This window comes from Schistocerca gregaria, chromosome 3 (genome assembly GCF_023897955.1).
Source record: "Schistocerca gregaria isolate iqSchGreg1 chromosome 3, iqSchGreg1.2, whole genome shotgun sequence".
Taxonomy (NCBI): Eukaryota; Metazoa; Arthropoda; class Insecta; order Orthoptera; family Acrididae; genus Schistocerca; species Schistocerca gregaria.
Genome location: NC_064922.1, coordinates 921,030,895 through 921,054,022, shown reverse-complemented (window position 1 = coordinate 921,054,022; position 23,128 = coordinate 921,030,895). Strand labels below are relative to the sequence as shown.

Sequence of the window (23,128 nt, the reverse complement as noted above, 5' to 3'; positions counted from 1 at the left end):
GGCAAAATTATTCAGCACGACCAATAACCACACAAATCGTACAGTGAACAAAAGGTGGCCTCCAGTTTCTAAAAATATTAAACGGTATAAAAGTTTTTAGAAAATACTGTAACATATAGATACGGGGCATATCAATCCATATTAAGTAGTAAGAGAGGGCCATAGTCAATAGAAAGTAATCGAGAAATAACAGGTGACATTAAGGTTGAAAACTGTTATAAGTAGGTGTGGCGTGGACAGTCACGTATGTTCTATTAGGAAATAATCTTAGCCACTAACTTGCCAGTTGCGAATACGTGCTCTTCTTTCTACTTGGGTTCCGCACAGTTTGGGAGCAATCGCGGTATCCAAAAACGATGTAGATGTTCGTAAAATTTATTCTGAATTTATTCAAAGGGATGACAAATATTTAATAACTCAATATTACAGTAAAATCTAGTGTCACGGATTCGCGATTATACGTGGTGGTCATGATTAAACATTCCTCTTATACAGAGGTTGAGACATCTCTATTAACATTTATGAAGAGATAAGTCGTTAAATAAGCGCTGAAGGCACACGAATCCGTTATTTACTGGACAGGCGGAAGACTCTGATCCCGTACACTTCACGTGGGAAGCCAATAAACAAACATACAAGCCTCTAATATGACATAATTGGAATGACGTTACACAGTGGCAAAAAGGTAATTAACGCTACACAAACCAAACAAACTCAGAAAGAATGTTGTTGGTAAAAAGTCAGAAAGGCATCACCATACTTTACTACTAGTGCATACGATGACTCTTCGGATCAGAACAAAGTGCCGTCATGGAAGTCGTTTTACTTGAAAATGTCGAGTATTAGAAAAAGGACCACAGTAAATTCCCCCCAACATCAGTCATACAGTTAAAAATGGGCATCAAGTATTATGGTAACTCAGAATCCGAATACCTCAATCTAATAGCTAGGCGGTGTGTTGGCAAGAGCATATCCGTTTATATTGGCTGGCACTGGCCGATTTCTTCGAACCGGTCGCGGGAGGGAGCTCGAATGTGAAAAACCGAGTGTGGGACGTTGTGGCCACTTACCAGCCTAACGTCTCAATCGGGAAAACTGGCGTAACTTATCGATTTCGGCAAATCTCTGTGCTCTGATCCTACATCATCTCAAGATGGGGGGGGGGGGGGGGGGGGCTACCGTTCCATTTAACAGGTTCAAGTTAACAGCGAAAACTTCAGACTAATCTCATGCATACATTCACGCATCAATGATTCCGTACAAGAGGACCCCAGGTACATAAAATGAAATCGTGGTAGTCTTACAGGTATCTGGGACACAATGGAAAAGGGTGGAGTGACTGAATGGGTAGAGGCAACCTTAAAACTTTAAACATTAATTTAAAAGTACATAGGTACACTAATTTTGGTCACTAATAATCCAACAAAATTATCCAGTACAGCGTAAGTACCACCAATGAAATTATTTCCTTAAGGAAAGTAATATTTAAAACAAGGTATTATGGAACCAACCCATACTACACATATATAAAAAAAAGTTTTGCATCACTTCGGTCCTGAGAGCTCCGGAACCGGTACAGAAAATTGGAATGTAGATCAACATAAACATCATTTCCACCATATTTATTGCTCTTGAAAACAACATATTGCATAATGTACCACCATACAGCGAGATCCTCAGAGGTGGTGGTCCAGATTGCTGAATACACCGGTACCTCTAATACCCAATAGCACGCCCTCTAGCACTAATGCATGCCTGTATTCATCGTTGCATACTATCCACAAATTCATCAAGACACTATTCATCCAGATTGTCCCACTCCTCAACTCCCTCAGAGTGATTGGTAGGTCAATTTGTCCATAAACAGCCCTTTTCATTCTATCCCATCCATGTTCGATAGGGTTCATGTTTGAAGAACATGTTGGCCAATCTAGTAGAGGGATATCATTATGCCCTCAGGAGTGGACGAGCAGTTCTAGGTGCTACAGTCTGGAACCGCCACCGCTACGGTTGTTGTTGTTGTTGTCTTCAGTCCTGACACTGGTTTGATGCAGCTCTCCATGCTACTCTATCCTGTGCAAGCTTCTTCATCTCCCAGTCCTTCTGAGTCTGCTTAGTGTATTCATCTCTTGTTCTCCCTCTACGATTTTTACCGTCCACGCTGCCCTCCAATACTAAATTGGTGATCCCTTGATGCCTCAGAACATGTCCTACGAACCGATCCTTTCTTCTGGTCTAGATGTGCCACAAACTACACTTCTCCCCAATCCTATTCAATACTTCCTCATTAGTTACGTGATCTACCCATCTAATCTTCAGCATTCTTCTGTAGCACCACATTTCGAAAGCTTCTATTCTCTTCTTGTCCAAACTATTTATCGTCCATTTTTCACATCCATACATGGCTACACTCCATACAAATACTTTCACAAATGACTTCCTGACACTTAAATCTATTCTCGATGTTAACAAATTTCTCTTCTTCAGAAAAGCTTTCCTTGCCATTGCCAGTCTCCATTTTATATTCTCTCTACTTCAACCATCATCAGTTATTTTGCTCCAAAAATAGCAAAACTCCTTTACTACTTTAAGTGTCTCATTTGCTAATCTAGTTCCCTCAGCATCACCCGACTTAATTCGACTACATTCCATAATTCTCGTTTTGCTTTTGTTGATGTTCATCTTACATACTCCTCTCAAGACACTGTCCATTCCGTTGAACAGCTCTTCCAAGTCCTGTGCTGTCTCTGACAGAATTACAATGTCATCGGCGAACCTCAAAGTTTTTATTTCTTCTCCATGGATTTTAATACCTACTCCGAATTTTTCTTTTGTTTCCTTTACTGCTTGCTCAATATACAGATTGAATAACATCGGGGAGAGGCTGCAACCCTGTCTTACTCCCTTCCCAACCACTGCTTCCCTTTCATGTCCCTCGACTCTTGTAACTGCCATCTGGTTTCTGTACAAATTGTAAATAGCCTTTCTCTCCCTGTATTTTACCCCTGTCCCCTTTAGAATTTGAAAGAGAGTATTCCAGTCATCATTGTCAAACGCTTTCTCTAAGTCTACAAATGCTAGAAACGTAGGTTTGCCTTTCCTTAATCTTTCTTCTAAGATAAGTCGTAAGGTCAGTATTGCCTCACGTGTTCCACCTACGGTGGCAGGTTCGAATCCTTCCTCGGGCATGGATGTGTGTGATGTCCTTGGGTTAGTTAGGTTTAAGTATTTCTAAGTTTAAGGGGACCGATGACCACAGCAGTTAAGTCCCATAGTGCTCAGAGCCATTTGAACCATTTTTTGATGTCGTTATCCTGAAGGACGTAATTCACAAGACGTACAAATGGGGGTGCTATTTGTCGTCGATGAAGTCGATGGCTGCGCCAGTATGCTGCCACTATGGTTGCACAACCGGTTGGTAGTATCGTACAGTCGCTATGGCGCATTCCATGTTCACCAGCGGCGCACTTCGGCCGCAAATAATGCCACTCCAAAATGGCAGGGAATTTCCACCTTGCTGCAGTCTCTGGACAGTGTGTCTAAGGCGTTCATCTTGACCGAGTTGCCTTCAGACACGTCTCCGACGATTATCTTGTTGAAGGCGTATGTGACACTCATCGCTGAAGAGAACGTGATCTCAATTCTGAGCGGTCCATTCGGCATATTGTACTACGCTGCATGGTGTCGTGGTTTCAAAGACGGACCTCACCATGGACTTCGGGAGTGAAGTTGCGCATCATGCAGCCTGACCCACACAGTTTGAGTTTTAACACGACGTCCTGTGGCTGCACAAAAAGCATTACTCAACATGGTGGCGTTGCTGTTAGGGTTCCTCCGAGCCATAATCCGTAGGCATCGGTTAACCACTGCAGTAGCAGCCCTTTGGCGACCCGAGGGAGGCATATCTTCGACAGTTCCTGTCTCTCTGTATCTCCTCAATGTCCGAACAAAATCGCTTTAGTTCACTCCCAGACGCCTGAACACTTCCCTGGTTGAGAGCCCTTCCTGGCACAAAGTAACAGTGCGGACGCAATCGAACCGCGGTATTGACTGTCTAGGCACCGTTAAACTACAGACAACACGAGCCGTGTACCCCCGTCCTAGTGGAATGACTGTAACTGATCGGCTGTCAGAACCCTTCCGTCTAATAGGCGCTGCTCATCCATGGTTGTTTACATCTTTGGGCGGGTTTAGTGACATCTCTGAACACGCAAAGGGATTGTTTCTTTGACACAATATCCACAGTCAACGTCTATCTTCAGGAATTCTGGGAACTGCGGTGATGCAAAACGTGTTTTTGATGTGTATTTACATTTCAACTATCGTAAAAATGGTACCTTTTATACAAGTCTTTGAATTATTGTTTTTCTTAGAAATTTCAATTACTTTAATCATAAACCAATAATAAACTGCCTCCTCTCCACACTTACTCATGAGGCAGAATATGCATAGTCAAACCAGCTACCAAGTCGACATACGAAAATATACAGGTGAGTATATAAATTTTGTTTAGGAGTTACGGGAGACTCAGAGGTAACCATATGATATTAATATTCACTAACATTCGTTTTGATGCGATTAGAAATGGACCATGGCTTCCCTTGTAGTAACGTACTGTTGCTTCAGGTCCGGTGCCCCATCACACACCTAGCCTAACAGTATGCTTCATCCGTCTACCTCAGTCCACATAAACATAGGAGAATGACAGCTCTTACACCTGAAAATGTATAGTATCAGAGGTCAGAATTAAAAAAATTTAAAGGCTAACAGCTTACACTGCAGCCACATGACACTACAGTTCCCACATGCGATGCGATTAATAAACAACCAGGCACAAGCGATCGTCAACCAATTCCGTATTTAGTGACAACACCCACTTCACGAACGTCTTCAGCACTACACACTCAGGTAACCATTTAGTGTCTAAGTCAAAGACTGCACAATTCGCACAAAAAAGGCTTTAACTACTAATATAAGCAATGCGATACTGACGGAATGAAAGTTAATGTTCGACCAAGACGACGAATGACAGTACCTCTGTAAATTTTCCCCTACCCCGGCTCCTGCAGCAACGCTTCATGAGTATGGCCACCTGAGAGACGTCACATGCGCTGATTTCTGCCTTTAGTCAACGTACTTCTTACTTTCTCCGTGGACGAAGTTAACCACTCTTGCCAGTGCAGCTTCCATCGAGTACACACCGGCGCACTTTGGCGCCGCTCTTTCCTCATAAGTCCAGTGTCTTTCCGTCCCCGTGCGTCCGCCCTCTCCCCTCTCAACCAACGATCCTCTTTCTTTCATAGCTCACCCTCGCCACAGATAAACAACTTTCCTCCTCAGATGTGTTCCACACAGATAATCAAGGCAGTCTGGCCAGCACTGATCAGCTAATGCAAACCTAAATCACAAGTACAAGGCACAATAGTTGTGTATAAGAGCTCCTCTGTCTTCCAGAGGTCTGTCGCTACCACATACCTGGGGTGCCCACTGCTGAGACTGCTCATACTGAGAAGATTACTATGTTAATCTGTGCTGATAGACTTATGCTCACTGAAAGACTTCAGAGCATGTTACTTGGATATATTTGCAGGGAGACTTCATATGCGACATCATCGGCCTGGTGTGCCTGGTGGTCAGCTTCAGGCTGTTGGCAGTGCTCATCCTGACGCTGAGGGCGAAGCGCGGCTGCAGCTGAGAGATGAAGGAAACCTGACGACCACCTGCGCCAGCTGCATCACTGCGGCGATACCAGCACTGTGACTGGCTTCTGTGCTGTCACGTGTGGACTGGGGCGGCCAAAGCTGCCACCATGGCACATTCCGTGTATGAACTGTATTTTGATAAAAAGTACTGTACACACACAGATCCTGACACTTATTTGCAATAAAAACTGAATGGGAGCTCACTTTACACACTGTGATCGTGTTTTCGATTTTCCAATGGTACACTGAGGTGACAAAAATCATGAGACAGCGGTATGCACAAATGCAGATGGCTGTAGTTATCACGTACACGAGCTGCAAGAGGACAGTGTATTGGCGGAGCTGTCATTTCTATTCACGTGCAAAGGTTTCGTTGTTGTTAATGGACGCACGACAGAATTTCACAGATTGTCAAAGCAGAATGATACAGGGTGTTTAAAAAATGACCGGTATATTTGAAACGGCAATACAAACTAAACGAGCAGCGATAGAAATACACCGTTTGTTGCAATATGCTTTGGACAACAGTACATTTTCAGGTAGACAAACTTTCGAAATTATAGTAATTACAATTGTCAACAACAGATGGCGCTGCAGTCTGGGAAACTCTATAGTACGATATTTTCCACATATCCACCATGCGTAGCAATAATATGGCGTAGTCTGAATGAAATTACCCGAAACCTTTGAGAACGTGTCTGGCGGAATGGCTTCACATGCACATGAGATGTACTGCTTCAGCTGTTCAATTGTTTCTGGGTTCTGGCGGTACACCTGGTCTTTCAACTGTCCCCACAGAAAGAAGTCACAGGGGTTCATGTCTGACGAATAGGGAGGCCAATCCACGCTGCCTCCTGTATGTTTCGGATAGCCCAAAGCAATCACACGATCACCGAAATATTCATTCAGGAAATTAAAGACGTCGGCCGTGCGATGTGGCCGGGCACCATCTTGAATAAACCACGAGGTGTTTGCAGTGTCGTCTAAGGCAGTTTGTACCGCCACAAATTCACGAAGAATGTCCAGATAGCGTGATGCAGTAATCGTTTCGGATCTGAAAAATGGGCCAATGATGCCTTTGGAAGAAATGGCGGCCCAGACCAGTACTTTTTGAGGATGCAGGGACGATGGGACTGCAACATGGGGCTTTTCGGTTCCCCATATGCGCCAGTTCTGCTTATTGACGAAGCCGTCCAGGTAAAAATAAGCTTCGTCAGTAAACCAAATGCTGCCCACATGCATATCGCCGTCATCAATCCTGTGCACTATATCGTTAGCGAATATCCCTCTTTCAGCAATGGTAGCGGCACTGAGGGGTTGCCACGTCTGAATTTTGTATGGATAGAGGTGTAAACTCTGGCGCATGAGACGATACGTGGACGCTGGCGTCATTTGGACCGCAGCTGCAACACGGCGAACGGAAACCCGAGGCCGCTGTTGGATCACCTGCTGCACTAGCTGCGCGTTGCCGTCTGTGGTTGCCGTATGCGGTCACCCTACCTTTCCAGCACGTTCATCCGTCACGTTCCCAGTCCGTTGACATTTTTCAAACAGATCCCTTATTGTATCCCTTTTCGGTCCTTTGGTTACATTAAATCTCCGTTGAAAACTTCGTCTTGTTGCAACAACACTGTGTTCTAGGCGGTGGAATTCCAACACCAGAAAAATGATCTGTTCTAAGGAATAAACCATGTTGTCCACAGCACACTTGCACGTTGTGAACAGCACACGCTTACAGCAGAAAGACGACGTACAGAATGGCGCACCCACAGACTGCGTTGTCTTCTATATCTTTCACATCACTTGCAGCGCCATCTGTTGTTGAAAATTGTAACTACTGTAATTTCGAAAGTTTACCCGCCTGAAAATGTACTTTTGTCCCAAGCATATTGCAACAATCAGTGTTTTTCAGTCGCTGCTCGTTTACTTTTTATTGCCGTTTTAAATATACCGGGCATTTTTGAAACACCCTGTAGATAGAGCTAGATGTATGAAATATTTAATTTCGAGAATGGTTAGAGAATTCTATATTCTGAGGTCCATAATGTCAAAAGTTTGGGACGAATACCAAATTTCAAGCAGTACCTCTCACCATGGACAACGCAGTGGCCAATGGCCTTCCTTAACAACTGAGTGCAGCGGCGATTGCGTGTTGTGGTAAATGGTAACAGACAAGCAACGCGGTGTGAAATATCAGCAGAGTTCAATGTGGGACGTAACTGAATGTATCCGTTAGGACGATGCAGAGAAATTTAACGATAAAGGGCTATGGCAGAAGACGACCGACGTGTGTGGTTTTGCTAACAGCACGACATTGCCCACAGCGCCTCTCCTGGTGTTGTGATCATTTCATTTATACCCTAGATGACTGGCAAACCGTGGCCTGGTCAGATGAGTGCTGACTTCGCTGGTAAGAGTTGATGGTAGGGTTCGAGTGTGGCTCAGGCCCTACGAAACCATGGACCCAAAATTCAATGAGACACTGTGCAAGCTGGTAGTGGCTTTATAATGGCGTGGTCTTTGTTGACATGGATTGGACTGGATTCTCTGCTCCAACTGAACCGATCATTGACTGGAAATCGAATTGATCGGTTACTTGCAGACCATTTGCAGCCATTCGTCTACTTCATGTTCCCAAACGTGTCACCAGTCCACAATTGTTCGTAATTGGTTCGAACAACTTTCTGAACAGTTCTAGGGAGTGATTTGGCAACCCACATCTCCCCACACAAATCTCATCGAACATTTATGGGACATAATCGAGAGGGCAGATCGCGCACAAAATCTTGCACTGGCAACACATTCGCAGTTATGTATTGCTATAGGCGCAGGATGGCTCAGTATTGTTGCAAGGGACTTCAGACAACCTGATGAGGCGTTGTCTCTTTAGTTGCTGCTCTATGCCGACATTGTATTAGGAGGTATAGCATGATTTTTCTCACCTCAACGTGTTTCCTACACTCTTTGTGTTTGACATAGTGACATTATCTAGCACAATGGTGCTAATATCATCTTTAATAAAGATATAGTGACGGGAGAAAATGCTAGACTCTCAAGTACAAGATAAACTTACTGAGAACAGATGTAACAGGTAGTTTGTATGAGTGTAAGATAACAGATTCATAATACATGAATTACAGATGTCAAAGTAATGTGTCCAAGTAACCACATCAACACTCAGTGAACCTCCCTCTGTCAGCATTGCAGGCGATTATTCTCAAATGCAGATAGTCAGAAATGTGCCGAGCACCATCATGCGATAGAGTGTCGCAAACGTCTTGCACCTTTTGTTGCAGTTCAGCAATGGTTCTTGCAGGGTCTGGATGGCGAGTTGGGTCCCACGCCATCATGTGTAATACTTGTCCAGTTAGTTAGAAACCTTGTGATTTTGAAGGTCAGAGCAGTTTTTTACGCCACGAAGATCGCCTTGCGTCGCAACATCCGTAGGTGGGCGTGCACTGTCCTGTTGAAAAAGCACATTACCTTCCTGTTGAAGAATTGGCACCAGCATGAAGATTATAAACCCGTACAGTGTATCGGGCACTGTTTTTTTTATACTGCTGTAACAACATATCTGAGTGCGTGTTGTAACTGATGGTCCCTCACTCGCCTGAGAAGAGACCCATGCTTCGTGGTGAATGCACTCTAGAATAGGCACCCCAACAGGTCTAAGCCTCACACGCGTAGAACAGACACAACCTACTCTCCTCTCTGAGGACAGAGCACCTTCCTACTCTCCAGTCGGCCCCTCCAAGACACCAGACCCGCCTTGCCTTGGAGGTGTCGTGATATGAGTGTTAGCGTCATGAGATGCACACTTGTTTAAAATCGTGCTGCATGCAGACGGTTCTTATTGGTCCCTTGTGACAGAGAAGGTCTAACATGTTGCCATAATTCGTCTCTGGATGATAGATGATGGAAATCCCCTCACAGCCTCAAATTTTGCGGTAATCTGAAAGTGAGGAGCATTTTTTCAAAACTCGATAAATTCAACAGCTACAGTTTTTCATTAAAACAAGTTTTCCTGTTTATACCTACATGGATACGTTTGAGAATTTGAATTTTTACGCAATTTTTAGATCTCTTGGTAAACCATGGTAATGAAATTTAATTTTATAGCAATATATTGAGGTGTGATTTTTTCCAGTATTTTACAAAAGCACGTAAGTGCTTATAACTATTGCTGGTATTTGTGACATTACGTTCTTTCAGTCCATTTATTTTGTTCCACATTTAATTTTTACGTGCTGTAGTGTTTAATATATGCCTGCATTGTTGTGGAATGCGTATATATATATATATATATATATATATATATATATATATATATATATAATCATTTTTTAATCTATAGTTTCGGACTTTATTGAGAATACATACAATAATAAAAGAAAGACAGTGGGATAATACAAATATAGCAATGGTAACTATTTTAACATAATTTTTTAGCATTGCATGAAGTGCAAAATGAATAATACAAAAGTATTGCCGGACATAATCACATCGTTATTGAGAAGGTTTCTCTCTTACATCTGCACATTATTCGTCTACGACATATGAATAAAACTCCTTTGCATCATGTGGATTTCAAGAAACTTTAGCAAGGTAGACAAATGTTTCTTCTTTTCTTTGCTTACCACATTCTGTATTGGTAAAAGGATGGATGTTAGTACTGTTGGATGGCATGGTTTCTTTTGTCTCAGGATGTCAGCTTGTACACTATCTCCACAATATTTATCATTTACTAACATGTTAACGATCTTTTTGCTTTCTTGTATGAGATGACATACTGGCTGTTCATTTTCAATTGTATCTTGGATTTTAGCGCTTTCCGTCCACTACATTTTAAATTTTTGACAGTCCACGCTGTATTTAGAACTTTGAGGGTACCATGCTCTTCTAAAATATCGTGATATTCTTTAGGAGATAAGATGTTTTGTTTCACATTCTATAAACGTCTCAGTTCTATCAAACACTCAGTCTGGAGGCGTATAGCTAAGGCCATAAACAGGGAAGAAGTGAATATTGTTATTGAATTTAGTGCTTGTCTCGTAGAATTCTGTAATCATCGCCATTATACAACTGTTTTTATTTTGGCTGATGCAGGAATCTGAGAATAGATGTATAGTCTTGGGGCCATCATTTAGTTGTTTTTATCTAAGTCAGAAAGAAAGTATAGCAAAGCTGAAGCAACTAGATTGCATCCTCTTGAAGATTCTGTTTCCAACCAGGTGAAGCAACGATGCCTTCCCTTTTTTGCTCCTTAGTATGGATCATGATGAACAGATTGCATAACCATACTTGTCTGGTGTACAAAACCTCACTGATTGATAGTTTTGGAACAGGCGTATTTTCCTACATGTAAAAGCACATCTTAATAACTGTAGAATTATCTTTCTTCATTATATAATAGAATCGCTTTGCATGAATCTTACGTAAGCTGTGTCTACACTTGTGTCCAAAATTAAAACAACACAACGCTATTTTCCCGTCTTGTGTCTAATGCATGATATAATCATACAAAATGTCAAGTAGATGTCCACACCATCATGCTCTGTACGGAAAATTGCATTCCAGTCTATGGGAAACCATTGCCAACGATGACATCAGGGCACCTATGAAACAAGGTGGTGTTTGCTGGATAGCTTCACAACCACACTCGCTATGTACACAGAGAAGATGCCTACCACACACAGAGGGGGGGGGGGGGGGGGCACAGAGAGAAAGGAAGCAGGGCCATGGCAAACTGATGTTGCCCAATAGCTTAATGTGCACATTTCTGTTCATTCTCGGATGTTGTGAGACAGTTTATAGAGACCGAAACTGTATACCAAAGGCCAGGGTAGGGCCGACTACACGTGAGCTCAAAAGACAGGACCATTCTTTGGCTGTCAGAGCGCAGTAGTTCCGCCTTGGTACTGTATGGCCACAGGCTCATGTGAGCACGCAGCTTCCGCAGGACGTGTTGTATCGAGGCAAACATTGTGCAGAATGTTTTGGCAGAGTGACTTTTATGGTTCAGACCTGCTTTATGCCTACTTCTGACACATCTTCACAGAAAGTAATGTCTAGAGTGGAGTCGCCTACATGCCACCGGGATGGTCGCACAATGGTTCAATGTTGTTTTCACAGATAAGTTCGGATTAAGTCTGGAGAGTGATTCTTGATGGATTTGCATCTGGTGGCAGCATGCAACACGATTTCGGGTCCCTCACATTGTGGAAAGGGACTGATATTGAGGATGATCCCTAATGGTGTGAGTAGAGACGATGTTTACCACTCGAACCCCACTTCATGATATAGTAAAGGTTGAATCGGTGAAGTTTAACTGCTGTCAGGTATCATAATGAGATCTCGGGACCATATTTGGGATTGTTGAGAGGTGCTGTGGGCATAGACTTTGTATTGATGGTAGATAATGCTCGACCTCATAGAGTAAAGTTGGTTGATGTTTTCTTGAAGAGAAACACATTGCATGCATGGCGTGGTCTGCTCCCTCTTCAGATTTCAATCCTATAGAGCTTTTCTGGGATGCACTAGGAAGATGGCTTGCACCACATCAGCATTCTTCAAACGGATTGTGAGCAATTCTGCAAGAAGAATGGGCATTATTACCTCACCATTAGGCTAATGACATCATTCACAGCATGCCTCATCGTTGTCGTTGCTAAATTGCTGCCAGAAGTGGTCAAAACCCTTACTTAGCACATTAACCAGTTTTCCCAACATGTATGCGAACAAATTAATTGTAAAAAATAAAGAATATTTTTGTCTATCATTATGCATATTGTGGTAGTTCACATTCTGAATTCTTTACATTGTTTCTACTGTACCATCAGACGTTTATATTGTTGTATGGCAAAATAAACGCAACCTTGCAAAATTATCGTTTGTTGCTTTAATTTTGGACAACAGTGTAGTTTGGAGTTCATTCTTCTTCTGCAGTCATGTTTCTGCCTTTATTTCCAATAAAACAATCTTACAAGTGGAGCATGTATCGGTATGATGGTTCTGAATGTTTTTTCTTTCTGCACAGAATGTCTTGAGTATTTTATTGACTGTGAGATCTGAAGGCAAATAAGCTCTCATAGAGGTCTCCCTTCCATGGTGTCTCTCTCTGCAGTTAGAGAACTTTTACCACATTCAACAGTTACCTCCTTATAAACCTTTCCCTTTTTGTTGACTGGTCTTCTTTGTTTGGTAACCTTCCAACTTAACCGAAAGTGCTTGCCGAATACAATAACCTGTTATTTGACATGCCAGATCCTCCTTGGAAAGTGGTAGCACAAACAGGCGCAACTTCATCATTCAATGGTATAATTCACTGTCTTCTTCTTTTCGCATTTTGAGTGACCACAACTCTGTCCTGAGATGAAGAAGTATTAAGAAATTTTAATGCAAACTCACCTTGATCCATTTTATTTAATGGTGTCATGTAATGATTAAAATGCAAAATATTTTGATAGCAGACTTCAGCAGCTTTACATTCTTCTATTCCTTTAGCTTTTGAAGGTTACACTCCAAGTCTACAATTGTATTTAAAGATAGATTCCTTTCTTATACTATTTGCATTGCATTTCAGGTCGACATAAGCTATCCTTCAATCGAGATTTTCTCCATTAGCACATTATTTGACATTTTAGAATCACGAGAATCATCATCCATGCTGCTTCTACTTGCACTACTTCACTGTAGTCATACACATGAGCATCAAGTAAATACTTGTCTAAAGTAAGCTGCAGGTATTACAATAACAATAAAGTCTTATTGCAGCACTGTTCCTGCCAATAAATATTGTTATAGCAACGAATAATATCACTTAAAGCAACCACTATACTCCATTATTTTAACTGCTTGCTGCTGGAACAGAACTGAGATATAAGAGAGTAATCACATTGAATTTGTCGACTTTTGCCGTGACTGTAAGAATGCTTATATCATTTTTGCTGAAACCTTGTGATTGAGAGTTTTCACACATACAGGAATTGTTGATTTTTGATAAAACTAGGTTCGTGGGTTGATGTAAAAGGCTAACATTACGCAATTACAACAGCCAACTCAATTCAGAAACTTTTTCAGTTATTAAGATACAAAATAATGTCTCAATGTTCATCTACTATTGCTGAAGATGTTATTGCTATAAATGGAGAAATTGAATTAAATTTGTTAAGTACAATCGAACCTTATATCATCAAATAAGAAAACAGAAAACTTTGGAGCTACAACTAGAGATGAAAAGATTGAAAATTTTGAAGATCTCACACATGAAATACTACTTTCCTTTAGTTCTCATATATAAAAGAAGTGATAATATTTCTTAATTATCTTTTTAAACACAAAAATTTTTAATATTTATAAATAATTTTACTTTCCGTTTAAAAAATTTAATAATTTTTTATTTCTCATTTTAAAAATTCACTTGTAATAGATATAAATTTTCTGTTAAAACATACCAGTTGTATGTTCTTTGAGTCCAAATTTCTCTTCCCAATCATTATACTCTTTTAAGTTCATTATTTCAATAAAATTTGGGAAACATTTTTGTCATAATCCCCAATGTAAAATGTGTATGTGTTAACTAACATTTTTGTGGATTCATCAAATAACACTTGTGAAGTTTCTTTCCAAACAAATTTTATGTTATAATTTTCTTGTAACATTTGAGAAAAACCCTTTTATAAAGAATTAAACTTCTTATCTTTCACATATTTTCTAGAATAATTTTTTGCCTTTATTTGAATTGTTGCTGGATTTTTGTCAAAACACTTTATATTTTTAATTTCTTGAACTAACATTTTCTTCATTTTTTATGATTTCAACATTTTTAAAATGCTAATAATATATTTGAATGCTAATCACTAAGAATTCGTTTTACATGTTTTTGATAAAAATATTTAGAAACATTTTTCCCACATAAACAAAGAATGTCGTTTTTATTATGTATTTTAAGTTATTCACTTAAAGTGGTCTACATTGTTCTACATCAGCCTTTTGTATATTTCAAGAGACATAAAACCATTGATTGGTTTTTTGAAACTTACAACTTGTACCAAACTTAGATTGGACACATTGAACAGACTGCTTTAAAGATTGATTGACACCTTCCATTTGAATAGAAAAAATTAATATAAAAATTCCTGGTAATTATGTACATAAAATAATTCTTTTTTTATAAAACAGCATGATTTTTTGGTACCAAACTATGATGAGCATTGTCTAAAGCATGTCACTAATTAAAAAATATACCAGTATTCTTACTAATAGCAAATTCAAAAGGTATACTTCTGGATAATAAGAATTCCAGTATATCTTGTGTGTGAAAAACTTCTTTAACTTCTCCATTAAAATACCTTAGTTAATGTGTGTCTCAATTAGAACAAGTAACTTTTTAAATTTTATAAATTACTTTTGAAATGTTACCAGTGTATCATTTTCCTAAAATTCCATTTGAATTAATTATTCCTACTTTATCACATATTTTATAACTGAGTTTAGAATCTTCAAAATTGTTGCATAAATTGTTTGCAAATAATCTTTTCCCATGGTTTTTCATTTTTATTAATGAATGCATTATATTATTACATTCATCTATTAATTTTGAAGCAAAATCTATATATTTCTATTAAAATATTATATAATTACATTTTTATAATTACCTTGTAGTTGGGATTGTTTCGAGAGTTGGTATCTCCATGTACTATTAAATTGTTCAAAAACAGATATTTCTATTTTTGTATAAATTGAACAATAATTAAATTTAAACTATTTCACTAGTTCTTTAAAACTTTTATACAAAATTGTTTTCAATATCTGTTTGTAAATTGGTTGTATAAATTAATTTCAAAATTTTTCAAAACTTCTTCAGTATTTTCACAAGTTTTATCTTTAAATACAATAGCCCAACTCAGTTTGAAGATACTTCTGTTATAGTTAATAAATAATTATATGCTTTATTTTTTTGGATTCCTTTTACATCACATGAATCCATCTCTAATAAATCTGATTGCCATAAACAATCTGTACCCAGAGGAATAATTTTTTCTCTTTTAAATTTGTTCTAATTGGTTTATATATTTAATTTATTATTTCTCTCGATTATCGATACCATACTGAATTCTAACACCTACAAATTTTTGAGCAAATAGTCATTTTTCAGTATTAAACATAGAGGACACTTAGTTTGTGATTTTTTTTGTTATTCTATTTGGATGACAAGTGCCAGCACTTTTTTAAATTTTAAACATTAAAAGATTATATATATATATATATATATATATATATATATATATATATATATATATATATATATATAATTAAATAATAGACACACAATAATGTATATATTTTATTTTCTAAAACTAATATCTTATTATCATATGAACAAATATCTTTTAATTGAATTCAACTGAATAAATTTCATGTATCTTATTTCATATTAAATAATAGTTCCACGTTTTTGTTTATTGTTCAGTAAATAATATTTATAATCGTGTAAACTTATTTTATATTTAATACACATTTTTTAACTTGTTTTGATTTGACCCCCTCTTATCTACAGTGTTGGAAGCATACATTTTCGTTCTTCAGCAACATATTTCTTTCATTATTTCTTGATTACTCCGAATTCCATTTTTTGTAATACATTTTTACTTACTTTAGATATATTGTATATTTATTTTATAGGGTAATCACTAGTAAAATATTTAAGTATAATTTTCTTCATATCTTCATAGAATTTTCCAGTTTCTATATCATAAATATAACTGTCAGTAACTTCTTCATATTTTGATATCATCACATTATAGTGAACATCATACATTGAGTCTATAACTGATTCTAAACATACAGTGTACACTGATTTGTTAATGAAAGTTTTACTTTTATATAAATACACAACAGCTAAATTTTCATTAAGTATTTTTCTACTTTTAAAATTTTGTTTAGGTATTAATTTTTCCTATTCGTCTATTTCTTATATTTTCCATTGTTTTCCCTAATACTGAATTATTCAATAGTTTGTAGAAATCTATTAGAAGTTTTGGCTTTAGCCATTTTTCTGTATTTAAATCTATATACAGTCTTAATCATTCAGGTAGTTTAAATTAAAAAATTTAATGAATTTTTTTGTGTTATTTTAAACAATAAATAAAATCTAAGATTACTATAATGAAAGATGTATTCTCGTTTATTATTTAAGGTAGGTAAAAAATATTTCATTATTCTCTGAAAAAGTTTTACATTTGTGAGAGAATGTTTAATCCTTATGTAAATCATCCAACCTTTTTGTTATTCTAAATCAACTTTAAAAACATAAACAATTCAAGAACAATCTCAAATTGCTCTGCTTCTTTTAGAATCAGTATAGTTCAGTCCATACCATTCAATCCAATATAAACTTTGGCACATAACATAATCATATAAATACCTTCATCTACATGTATAAAAACTTCAAAATAATATTTTTATCAAATTTATTTCATACATTTATTGTTTCCTTTAACATATCTTTTAAAACATTTGGGTACTCTCCTCTTATTCCTTTTTCAAGCATTAAGTTCATATCATAGTTGTGTCATAATTCAATTCGTTAATAAGTCCTTTTTAACATCACATCTAAAGAAAAACTAGGTACTGTAAAATACCAAGATGGATCTAAATCATATGGTTTTATGTAAGTCATTGAAAAACTTTCAAAAATATCAGCTAATAAGAAAACTTCATTTTAAGATAAAAATCATGTTACTCATCAAAATATTTTATAATAAGTAATTCTCAAATTCATTATGAATCTAATCCATCTTCATCACTTATCTCAGTCATTTTGTTTATTTAAAAAATTCCATTTATACTAGATTTTTTCTGGTAATTATGAATATAAAATATGAATTATAAATAAAAATATGATTTTTAATTTTGAAATGATTATATAGTTGAACTTCATTATTATATTTGTATAAACTCTACACAAAGAACAAATTTTAGATTTATTTATTATTGACTCTTCTCCAGAACTTACCTGTTTCACTTTCTTAGTTTCAAAATAAATTTTTCTATTTTCGTCAACTTCTTTTTCAATACATTCTATAAGGTTTACGTCAGTTTGCACCTCTGCAAACAACTTGATTTCTATAATTTTCAGTTATACATATAATACAATAAAAAATCCACTTGGTTCGTGCTGTAGGTGTTTAATAGTGAAAGAAGGTTCTGGACAGTGTTAACACTTTCCAAAATACCATAATAAATGCACAAAATGTGTGTAAATAATAAAAGCAACTTTTTGGATAAAATAATAAGTTTAAAATTTTATTTATCGATTTCTTTGAGTTACACTTTTACTATATTATTAATTAAAGTATAATTTTGGCGGTCAAAGAATATTACTTTACTATTAATATGTTAAAATATAAATCATAAATAACATTTCAGAGCAAATTTTTTTCCGTTTGACATAAAACAAGGTCAGATAACTCTTTCAGGCAACACAATATTAATTGCTTGAAAAATTTTATTTTATGAAGTCAAAAACATCAAACCCATTACTTTTATATTTTAAATTTTTAATTCCTATAAATTTTAGTTAAGTATTTTTGTCTTGAAAATAAGTAAAATCATACATATTTGTCGAGGTACTAAATATGTTTGAAAAAATAATTTGAAATTCACTATTGACTTAGAAAAATTTTTTTCCACACCTAGTGTTAAACAGTCACAGATAGTAACATTATTTAAAAAATAAATTCTAGCTCACTACTTTTAAAAATTAAAATTGATACCATTTCTGAATTTCTTAAGGACTGAGTGAATTTATTTAAGAGTTAATTTCGCCATTGAAAATTATTTTTCAATCTTGAGGGGCGGTTTAACTTCCAGTCCTATAGATTTTTATTATTTATGCATAATTTTAACTGTTTTGGTTAGCAGTAGCTACTTAATATACCTTATAAAAACCAATTAGCAAAACCAACGAGTTGCTTATTAGTTAAAGTATTACATGAAAATTTTTTATTTATATTCTTACCTACCTGTTTCAAGTATAAAATTATACACATCAAACATTTTAATTATTTGTTTCTTTCATGTCGTATAAGTAAATTCAATTATTTGTTAGTCACTTACTTCTAATCCATTAAATTTGTCTAATGCATGATTAAGTGACAAATTCATGTAATTTATCTTTTCGTAATAATCTATTATAGAATGATCATAAATTGCACTTGTTTCATTAAAATTTTTATACATATTTTAATTCTTTCTCTTAATATTGTTTGCCTCCCCCCATGAACCATGGACCTTGCCGTTGGTGGGGAGGCTTGCGTGCCTCAGCGATACAGATGGCCGTACCGTAGGTGCAACCACAACGGAGGGGTATCTGTTGAGAGGCCAGACAAACGTGTGGTTCCTGAAGAGGGGCAGCAGCCTTTTCAGTAGTTGCAGGGGCAACAGTCTGGATGATTGACTGATCTGGCCTTGCAACATTAACCAAAACGGCCTTGCTGTGCTGGTACTGTGAACGGCTGAAAGCAAGGGGAAACTACAGCCGTAATTTTTCCCGAGGACATGCAGCTTTACTGTATGATTAAATGATGATGGCATCCTCTTTGGTAAAATATACCGGAGGTAAAATAGTCCCCCATTCGGATCTCTGGGCGGGGACTACTCAAGAGGAAGTCGTTATCAGGAGAAAGAAAACTGGTGTTCTACTGATAGGAGCGTGGAATGTCAGATCCCTTAATCGGACATGTAGGTTAGAAAATTTAAAAAGGGAAATGGATAGGTTAAAGTTAGATATAGTGGGAATTAGTGAAGTTCGGTGGCAGGAGGAACAAGACTTCTGGTCAGGTGACTACAGGGTTATAAACACAAAATCAAATAGGGGTAATGCAGGAGTAGGTTTAATAATGAATAGGAAAATAGGAATGCGGGTAAGCTACTACAAACAGCATAGTGAACGCATTATTGTGGCCAAGATAGATACGAAGCCCACACCTACTACAGTAGTACAAGTTTATATGCCAACTAGCTCTGTAGATGATGAAGAAATTGAAGAAATGTACGATGAAATAAAAGAAATTATTCAGATAGTGAAGGGAGACGAAAATTTAATAGTAATGGGTGACTGGAATTCGAGTGTAGGAAAAGGGAGAGAAGGAAACAGTAGGTGAATATGGATTGGGGCTAAGAAATGAAAGAGGAAGCCGCCTAGTAGAATTTTGCAGAGAGCACAACTTAATGATAGCTAACACTTGGTTTAAGAATCATGAAAGAATGTTGTATACGTGGAAGAACCCTGGAGATACTAAAAGGTATCAGATAGATTATATAATGGTAAGACAGAGATTTAGGAACCAGGTTTTAAGTTGTAAAACATTTCCAGGGGCAGATGTGGACTCTGACCACAATCTATTGGTTATGACCTGTAGATTAAAACTGAAGAAACTGCAAAAATGTGGGAAATTAAGGAGATGGGACCTGGATAAACTGAAAGAACCAGAGGTTGTACAGAGTTTCAAAGAGAGCATAAGGGAACAATTGACAGGAATAGGGGAAAGAAATACAGTAGAAGAAGAATGGGTAGCTCTGAGGGATGTAGTAGTGAAGGCAGCAGAGGATAAAGTAGGTACAAAGACGAGGGCTGCTAGAAATCCTTGGGTAACAGAAGAAATATTGAATTTAATTGATGAAAGGAGAAAATATAAAAATGGAGTAAATGAAGCAGGCAAAAAGGAATACAAACGTCTCAAAAATGAGATCGACAGGAAGTGCAAAATGGCTAAACAGGGATGGCTAGAGGACAAATGTAAGGATGTAGAAGCTTATCTCACTAGGGGTAAGATAGATACTGCCTACAGGAAAATTAAAGAGACCTTTGGAGATAAGAGAACCACGTGTATGAATATCAAGAGCTCAGATGGCAGCCCAGTTCTAAGCAAAGAAGGGAAGGCAGAAAGATGGAAGGAGTATATAGAAAGTTTATACAAGGGCGATGTACTTGAGGACAATATTATGGAAATAGAAGAAGATGTAGATGAAGACGAAATGGGAGATACGATACTGCGTGAAGAGTTTGACAGAGCACTGAAAGACCTCAGTCGAAACAAGGCCCCCGGAGTAGACAACATTCCATTAGAACTACTGACGGCCTTGGGAGAGCCAGTCATGACAAAACTCTACCAGCTGGTGAGCAAGATGTATGAGACAGGCGAAATACCCTCAGAGTTCAAGAAGAATATAATAATTCCAATCCCAAAGAAAGCAGGTGCTGACAGATGTGAAAATTACCAAACTATCAGTTTAATAAGACACGGCTGCAAAATACTAACGCGAATTCTTTACAGACGAATGGAAAAACTGGTAGATGCAGACCTCGGGGAGGATCAGTTTGGATTCCGTCGAAATGTTGGAACACGTGAGGCAATACTGACCTTACGACTTATCTTAGAAGAAAGATTAAGGAAAGGCAAACCTACGTTTCTAGCATTTGTAGACTTAGAGAAAGCTTTTGACAATGTTAACTGGAATACTCTCTTTCAAATTCTAAAGGTGGCAGGGGTAAAATACAGGGAGCGAAAGGCTATTTATAATTTGTACAAAAACCAGATGGCAGTAATAAGAGTCGAGGGGCATGAAAGGGAAGCAGTGGTTGGGAAAGGAGTGAGACAGGGTTGTAGCCTCTCCCCGATGTTATTCAATCTGTATATTGAGCAAGCAGTAAAGGAAACAAAAGAAAAATTTGGAGTATATATTAAAATTCATGGAGACGAAGTAAAAACTTTGAGGTTCGCCGATGACATTGTAATTCTGTCAGAGACAGCAAATTACTTGGAAGAGCAGTTGAACGGAATGGACAGTGTCTTGAGAGGAGGATATAAGATGAACATTAACAAAAGCAAAACGAGGATAATGGAATGTAGTCAAATTAAATCGGGTGATGCTGAGGGAATTAGATTAGGAAATAAGACACTTAAAGTAGTAAAGGAGTTTTGCTATTTAGGAAGTAAAATAACTGATGATGGTCGAAGTAGAGAGGATATAAAATGTAGACTGGCAATGGCAAGGAAAGTGTTTCTGAAGAAGAGAAATTTGTTAACATCGAATATAGATTTATGTATCAGAAAGTCGTTTCTGAAAGTATTTGTTTGGAGTGTAGCCATGCATGGAAGTGAAACATGGACGATAACTAGTTTCGACAAGAAGAGAATAGAAGCTTTCGAAATGTGGTGCTACAAAAGAATACTGAAGATAAGGTGGATAGATCACGTAACTAATGAGGAGGTATTGAATAGGATTGGGGAGAAGAGAAGTTTGTGGCACAACTTGACTAGAAGAAGGGATCGGTTGGTAGGACATGTTTTGAGGCATCAAGGGATCACAAATTTAGCATTGGAGGGCAGCGTGGAGGGTAAAAATCGTAGAGGGAGACCGAGAGAAGAGTACACTAAGCAGATTCAGAAGGATGTAGGTTGCAGTAGGTACTGGGAGATGAAGCAGCTTGCACAGGATAGAGTAGCATGGAGAGCTGCATCAAACCAGTCTCAGGACTGAAGACAACAACAACAACAATATTGTTTGGTAACAGATTCACAATTGCTAATTAGATTAACCACTTTTACTAATATTCTCTTTTTAAAAGTAATAATAATCTAGGTACAATCAAAAATGTTTCTTAATTCACTCCAAAATTATTTAATTAAACATTCCACTATAAATATATTTAATTTTTCGCTTTTAAATGAGGTTGTTTTGCAGCAACCATATAGAAGTTTCAACCATAGGAATTGTACAGTCAACCAATTGCAAACAAATGTTTGGTAGAGTGACCCAGTTTTGACACTTCTAAGGATGCCTTTGTCAGATTGAAATTTCGAGAACTCATAAAATTACATTGCAAGAAGGCAATGGTCAGATTTAGGAGATAATGGGATATATGCCTAGATGGGAGTGAAATCAACTGCGAGTCTGATGTTGTTCCTCGGCAGGCATACGTGCCATATATTGAATGTGGTTTATTTTATTATTTTTGACTTGATCATATCTACTGCAAACTCTGGCTATTGCCTTCTCACAATTTATTTTTATGGTTTCTCACAATTTCCTACTGATGTAAACATGCTTACAGATGTCAATTACCAAGCAGTTACTTCCAGCTGGTTGGCTGTAAGATTATTATATTTCAAACATTTTTTTTATTTTTTCTAGTTCATGAATATTTAAAATTAATTTGTAATTTTTATTCTCTAATTCGTCTTTATTATCTTTTGTATTTATTTTCAGATGTGGTTCACTTTTTATTATTTCTAATTTGTGTTTATTAATTATTGAACAAATTTTTTATTCTAACTGTCCTAATTTACTTTATGCTAATTTCTGATTAAGGTTTTTTTCTAATTCTTCATATATTACTTTTATTTTATTTCCAAATGCGT

General features: G+C 37.2%; 1 protein-coding gene across 1 annotated transcript in view; it reads left to right on the top strand.

The window, feature by feature from the left end:
- Positions 1 to 5,936, top strand: part of LOC126355737 (protein white-like) — a 402,551-nt gene extending 396,615 nt beyond the window's left edge. Inside the window, exon 13 of the mRNA XM_050006112.1 lies at positions 5,591 to 5,936. Within this exon, the coding sequence (XP_049862069.1) occupies positions 5,591 to 5,695 (105 nt within the window). The 3' untranslated portion in view covers positions 5,696 to 5,936. The remainder of the gene's footprint in view (positions 1 to 5,590) is intronic.
- The last annotated feature ends 17,192 nt before the right edge of the window (positions 5,937 to 23,128 follow it).